The following is a 7,228-nucleotide window of genomic DNA, read 5'->3' as shown; positions in this document are numbered from 1 at the left end:
ACCCCCACCCACCAAAAAACAAAACAAACAAAAAACCGCAGACCACCACCACCATTTGAGCTTGCTTTCTTTCTCAAGCGTGCCTACCACCTGACTAAGCACAGACGGGCGAAGGAAGTCATTGCACCCAGGGCTGCTTGTGCATGCCTGTTTTTGGCTTACTGCTAGGAAACGAGTGTGCTTTCCTGCCCGACCAAGGGCTTCGCCGACTTGGGGAAGCTGGAGCCCAATGCAGAGCAGAGCAGTAACTCTCAAATGGGGCTTCCAAAGGTATCTTCAGGGGCCCCACAGAGGGGAAAGCTCATTCCCTGTGCAAGTTCATTTTTAAATCACTACAGTGGGACGCAAGCCTTCTGGTACACTGCAGTCAACCTACCTCTCTTGGGAATGCAAATCACCATTTCGTTATCTTGCTGTGACAAGCAGACCGTGGTGTCGGGAATCTCTGCTAGGATATCAATCAGCTCACAAACACCGTACTCGGTGACATCCCAGTCCTTCGAGAAACACCTAGGTTTGAAGCAGGAAGATGGACTAAGACTAGCGCTTGTCAGAGTAACTAGGGTCTTCCACAAAGCACGCTACAAGAAAAGTTGGGTAACTATTTAACATTTGGGGGAAGAAAAAATAAGCTAGATATTTATTTGCTTCCTTTGTTTTCCACTCACCAATGATAAGCCTGCGAGAATTCTCTCACAATGACCTGTTTGCTGGCTTGGGACTTGAGAAGCTTTAGTAAATCCTGAGTAAAGCGCTTCACTTGGGCCCTGTGGGTCAGCGTCAGCACCCGTTTGGACCCCATTCCAAGAATCTGCAAATCAAACACTTTGATCATTTCCACTGTGTAAGACCTCGAGAAATGCTGACTTCCTTACTGATGGCTCTCTCTTCTGTTACTACTCTCCAAGAACAACACCTTTTAAACACGGGGTGATAGGAGATACCCAAACAAAACCTCTCATGCCAGCAAGTCGATTCCAACTCACGGCAACCCTGCGGGACAGAGCACTGCTTTCTTCGGTTCCCAAAGCCAAATCTTTACAAAAGCAGACAGCCCCAACTTTCTCCGTGAGAGCGGCTGATGGATTTGTAACTGCTGACTTCACAGTGCGCACCCCACCCCTACCCACTGCACCACCAGGGCTCCTAAGATGCACACAGACCCACGGGGGCAAGATCCAGGAGGGCTGCAAAAGCAGAGACCTCTACTTGATCCTGTATGGTGGGCTACAGTACCAAAGTTTTTAATGGCTGGTGGTGGTGGTGGTGGGGTAACTTTTCCTGAAAGGGGGTGGCAAGCCAAATCAGTTTGGGAACCTATGATACAGATCAACCAAACAGAGATGGGTAAAGTGAACAACTGCTCGAGTGCCCCCGGTGCTTTTCTGCTCTGCACACCCTTTCCCAAACAGTCATGAGTACAAACTGAGGATCGTGACCCTCAAGGTCAGACTGAGAGTGAACAGTTGGAGCAGACTGTGCTGGGGACCATCAGTCCACCGAGGGGGAAGGAAAACACTCCTCAGAGTGGAGAAGAGATTCTTCTCACTTGGAAACTTAGATTGAGAAGCCATCCTGTCTATGTTTCCTGTACTCTGAAGAAAGGGTTTATTTACAAGAGGTTTTGTTCTGAATTGATTTTTTGTTCAGGAGTTAGGTTACTAGCTAGCTTGTTTCTTTGTCAAGAGCAGTTGAAGCCAAAGAGAAACACACTTGTTTTTCAAGAACCGATGACCATCCCTTACCTGCAACACGTGAGGCACTGCTTCTAGTAACTCAATCAACTTGGAGTAGCCATAGTCCGATACTCGGCACTGCTTTGCAAAGTGATGGTGGTAGGATGGGATGAAGTTACTGACTGGTGTGACGCAGGATGGCTGATTCTTCAGTAAGTCAACCACTTCCCTACTGAACTGGATCAGCTGGGGATTCCCCACAGGACTTTTGGAACGCAGAAGCCAAGGGTCTGGGTACGTGATGGAGGGAAAGGATGTAAGTAAGACACAGGCCTGATGTCACCAGATGAGATACGGGAAAGTAACGTCTCAGCCCCACCATCAGCAGCAAGCAGGTGGAGCTAAATCGTAGCTTTCCTTCTCAACCTCTGCCCCCCGCCCCGCCTTGCTTCCCTCAGAGGACAAGGAGGCTCGGGAAGACTAGACACCAGAGACCTACCTGCATTTGGAGGCGGGGGCTTGTTGTGAATCCATTTAACTACTTTGACACCATTCTGTGCTGTGGCAATGTTCACTCCGGGGACGGAGGCGATGAGGTGCTCTAAAGGCACGCCCCCGTGGGTTTCCTGCACCACTCTGAGCTCGCCAAACTCTGCGGCAAAGCAATCTGGAAAGCTGAGGTGTGGAGGAGCTTTGTGAGAACCATGAAAGGCAAAGGGCCTTCTGAGCAGGAGCCTTCTTTCATGGGACCTACTTTTAAGCCTTTAGTTAGGGTGTGAGTGTCCATTAAATAAGTCGTTGAAATGCCCACGATCTGGGTTTGATTGTTAAAATCGTGGCCCCTGGGAAGCAAGCACTATGATGTTTACTTCTCTGCTGCAGGTGACGGCACTAGAAATTATCAGAGAATTGGCTGACCTAAGCCAAAAATCAAATCCACTGCCAACGAGTTGAGCCCTGGTGGTGTAGAGCGCTACGTGATGGGCTGCTAACCAGAAGACCAGCAGTTCAAAAGCACCAGCTGCTCCCCAAGAGAGGATGAGGTCATCGATTCTCGTGCTGATTTAGAACCCATGGGGCAGTTCGACCGTGTCCCACAGGGTCGCTGTGAACTGGAATCAATTCGAGAGCAGTGAGTTTGGCCGCTGAATCAATTTCATCTAACAGCAACTCCACGGGACAGAGCACTGTTCCCTAGGGATTCTGAGACTGTCAATCTTTACAGGAGCAGACAGTCTCATTTTTCCCCATCAGGTGGCTGGTGGCCTGGAACCACTGGTTAGCAGCCTGATGCTTTATTCCCTGTGCCACCAGTTATTAGTTACTGTTCAGGGTTGCTGAGTTGGTTCCGACTCACAGCGCCCTATGTCCAACAGAATGAAACCCTTCCTGGAACGTGAGGAGACAGATGAAAACAAAGCTCTTGGGTTCCAAGTCAGTTACTCATCTGCTTTACTGTCTCACTGGCAGGAAGGCAACTCAGCCTATGCCAGCCTTTATACTCCGTCTACTTCGTGACAAGTATTACCGCTTCCTCACGACATGGAGTTTTAAGTGATAATTTCTTCTTAATCTGAAAATTTATGAGCTAAAGCATCTGAGGCTGTGCGCCTCTCCTGGCACACGTCTCTGATAGCATTTACAGTACATCTCTTCTATGGCAGCACTTATAGTACATCTCTTCCTTGTGGAGAAGCAGCTGTCCTATCCATGCTTAGATTTCTAGAATTGTGCACAAACTCAAACTTTCTGGTTGTGGTGCTGTGGAACTGGTTCACTCTCAGATGCACTTCTAATTACCTGCATCGCTACAAACAGTAGGACGCAGCCCTTTCCAACAGTGACTTGTGGGGAAGTTTGGGCAAAGAGGGCAGGCGCCTGTGAGAAGGAAAGGCGGGCTCTAGACTGACAAGGTGTTTCACACTCACCTCAATAAGGGCACAGTGCCCTCATGTGTCTGGAGAAGACTATGAACTTGGGGTGCAAATGTCTTCAAAGAGAGAATCACAAAAGGAATCTTGTAAGTGTCTGGATCGAATTCATGTTCACTGCAGAACAAAATGTTGAGTTGTCATTATTCCAGCGTCTCAAAACGTCTGCAAATGCATTCTACAAAGAATTCTTCTGCAGAAGGATTTTCTGGGAGAGAGAGGGCAGCGTACCTGAACTGCTTATCGGAGCAGTGCTGTCGACAGACAGGCTCGTGATATTCTAGCTCTTCGAATATAATGGGGCTGCAATTCGATGAGGAGCCGTCATGTGACTGGGAAGAGCCTAAGGGGCTCTGTCGGGCTTGGCTGCTGGGTAAGAGACACACAAGCCTTCCAATTCCTTGTTCCCGGATTGCTACGGTGTCCGTTAATTTATACAGATCTGACACATTCAACCTGTGTCCAAACCTACAGCAAGGAAGGGGGAAAAAAAGGACGTGTTGACTGGGAAGACGACAGATACAGAATCTTTCCTGTTTAAGAAAAAGAAAGGCTGCAGTCCAGTCAACTGGACACATTTCTGTGATCCCCTTATCCCAAGAGTGGGTCCTCTGTCCCTTCAAAAGTCAAACGGGAATACTTCTACTATAAAGCCATCGCGATCCAACCAATGATGGCTAGCCCTCCTTTGCAGCCATCCCTGGGCTTCACCTAACCCACTGTCCAAAGCCCCAGTGGATCCTGTCTCCCAGTTTTCCACTACTCATTCAGCCCTGCTCCCCTGTACTTACAATTATCTCAGTATTCTCTCTCAAAATCTCTGTTCTACTACCTGGGAAGGGGTGTCCCTCTTCTCTCCAACTTCTCGGCCTCAGCTTCATGAGGAAAGGTCCTCTCTGCCTGACTTCTCTACCACCCCCCGGGCTGTCATGCCATGGTGCTCAAAGGCACAGATTATGGAGGGAGAGACTTAAGTTCACACACTGACTCAACCTCAACACAAATTCACCTGCAAACGGTATGGCCTTAATTTACGTAACCTCTCTGGGCTTCAGTTTATGCATCTATAACATGGAAATGAAGACAATCCCCAGCTTACAAGGGGAAAGCAAGGATAGAACTAGCACAGGATTTAACATAGTATTTCCTTCTCAGGCCCGTACACACATCAGATATCTCCTCTGACCTTATCTCCGGTACCCCCCTGCCCCCCCTCCACTTACACTCATGCCCTCAGTCCTGTACTCTCTTTATCTTCTCAAAAATACAAAGGGCTCGTCCCTCAGGAGGGGCCTCTGCTCTTTGACCACCTTTTCTTCCTGATTTCGCGCATACTACCGTGGAGAGATGGGGCCAAAGTGACTAGTGGCCTCTTCATCGCCAAACTTCATACCATTGTCCTCGGTCCCCTCAATGCTGAGGCCAGTCCCTCCATTCCTGATGGCTCTCTTTCCCACATGCCTTAGTTATAAAACACTTACCTCTGGATTCTTGCTTGGTTCCCTGTCTCCTGACCCGCCCTTCTGTTTTTCCTCTCTCCTTTGATTTTATCTGCAAATAACTGCTATGTCTTCAGAGGTGACTTACCTCCTGCAGGAGTGTCCAATGTGCAGAAGACTACTTGAATTCTCTGCTCAGATACTCCAATGGCCCCTAACAACTCACCTGCCCCAAATCAAGATCAAACACCCTTTGAACCTCCGCAACATACTTCTTCGCCACTCTCCTCTCCCCACCCCCCAATTTCTGTTAAACAACCAACCATTCTCCTAGTTGTGCAGGACAAATGGGATCAAACCGATCACCACTTCCACCACATAACAACAATGACCAAGGCCTGTCTTAGGGCCCTTGGGCTATTACTTGTGCCTGTGTCCTCCTGTTCCCACAGGACCTGCAGAACCTAGCCGCTGCAGCAGTCTCCCTCCTCCCTCCTGTCTGTCCCAAGTCTTCATGCAGTGAGGTGATAAAGGCCATCATGTCTCTCGCCCCCTCCCCAATACTTCAGTGGTTCCCCATTTACAACAGAATTGAACAATCACCACGCTCCCAGTTCTTTCATTCTTCTGTATCAGAGTATCTCCTCCGCCTCACCCCCTCGCTCAGTGGCAGCACTCTTCATTTATATTATCATTTTGAAAGTTTCTTCTTCCCTCGCAGACAGTGAGCTCCTCAAGGTCAGGGCTGCCTTGCCTAGCTTTGCGTTCTCCACAGTGCCACTGCCTCCGTCTCTCATCCCACCAATGCATGCTGAGTCCCTACTGTGGGACAGACCACGTGCCAAGTACTACAGGGACTGGCATAAGGCCATACCCAGTCCCTGTCACCTCTGAGCTAACAGTTACCAGGCACTTGAAAATGTTAACTCGACAAATAATATAAGTAAACAATCAACTGGAAAAAATAAAAGTATGGCACTGGAGACTAAAAGTTGTAAAAAATGAAAGCGTTTCTAAGTCTTATTGGAACAGAAGTTTGGATTTGACTACCCAGTGATGCTGTCTCACTCCTTGACCAAGCTGCCCTGCAGAGTTAGTATCGCAGTGTTGTGCACCAACTAAATACTGACTATACTGTGCAAAAGAAAATATAGAGATATACCCTTAACTTACTTTTTCTCATAGATGTCTGTAAATTTGAAAAGAGGCAGACAGCAGGCGGGAGCATCCTGGAGAACAGATACGGCCTCAGCACTGCAAGACACAATGTGCAGTGAGTGCCAGGCTTCTCACCACAGTAGAGGAGACTTTAAAAACACAGCTCATGAAAGTGGCGATCACAATGTGTATGCAAAATAAATGTACCCATTTCTGTATGTCATAAGTTTATTTTCCAGGAATTAAAAGAGATGCCACCGAAAGGAAAGTATATTAAAGAAAATCAAGTCACTCACTGTGACCTTTCAGACGCAAATCTTCCCACACCTGTGTATCAGAAATCAGATTCCAGGCCCAAGGCGAACAGTTTGAATGTCTCCTGTCATGTTCATATACTACATGATTTCAACTATGGCTTGAAAAAGCAAAAAACCACACAGGGTGGGGAGTGGGAAGAATCTTGCCAAACCCTGCCACCGGATATGGCTAGTTTTCCAGCATCTTTCCAGATTTTCTTCTATATTATTTTTAATATAAGGGGGGGGTGACACCATATTTTTTTCAGTTTTAATTTAGAGAAGAAATCCTAAAGCATTAATAGTGAGCTGCAAGTCAGAGCCACATTCCTTGGGCATTGAAGAGTCTTGTTTTCTTAGTTCTCAAAACACAGAGAGGCGAAGAATAGTCAAAGAGTATTATGAAATAAAATCATCACCAGACTCAAGACTGACGCAGTCACAATGCAGGCTTACGGGGCACGTGTCTGTGGGACATTACAAATAAAAACACAAGGGGAGAGCTTGGCGCTCTGTAGATAGAATATACCATTTTATAACAGCTCTACCTTCTATGGTGATTTGAAGATAATGTAGTAGACTATTCAGATGTATACAACTTCACTATAGAACCTGCTCGAGATACATGGTATATCATTTTATTGCTCAGTGCACCAGCTTAATGTCAAACAGCTGATTTTCAATACTATTATTGAGAGACTAGGTATTAATGTGTATGAAATTATTAC

General features: G+C 47.2%; 1 protein-coding gene across 1 annotated transcript in view; it reads right to left on the bottom strand.

The window, feature by feature from the left end:
• The window catches only part of MARF1 (meiosis regulator and mRNA stability factor 1), a 47,203-nt gene that overhangs the window by 16,939 nt on the left and 23,036 nt on the right, over positions 1-7,228 (bottom strand). The window contains exons 12-18 of the mRNA XM_045286012.1: positions 6,220-6,300; positions 3,839-4,075; positions 3,605-3,724; positions 2,176-2,351; positions 1,746-1,966; positions 669-811; positions 377-510 (exon numbers count right to left, since the gene is read on the bottom strand). Of these exons, the coding sequence (XP_045141947.1) occupies positions 377-510; positions 669-811; positions 1,746-1,966; positions 2,176-2,351; positions 3,605-3,724; positions 3,839-4,075; positions 6,220-6,300 (1,112 nt within the window). The remainder of the gene's footprint in view (positions 1-376; positions 511-668; positions 812-1,745; positions 1,967-2,175; positions 2,352-3,604; positions 3,725-3,838; positions 4,076-6,219; positions 6,301-7,228) is intronic.

This window comes from Echinops telfairi, unplaced genomic scaffold (genome assembly GCF_000313985.2).
Source record: "Echinops telfairi isolate 266 unplaced genomic scaffold, ASM31398v2 ScPeMD7_5;HRSCAF=22, whole genome shotgun sequence".
Taxonomy (NCBI): domain Eukaryota; kingdom Metazoa; phylum Chordata; class Mammalia; order Afrosoricida; family Tenrecidae; genus Echinops; species Echinops telfairi.
This window is presented reverse-complemented; position numbering and strand designations above follow the sequence as displayed.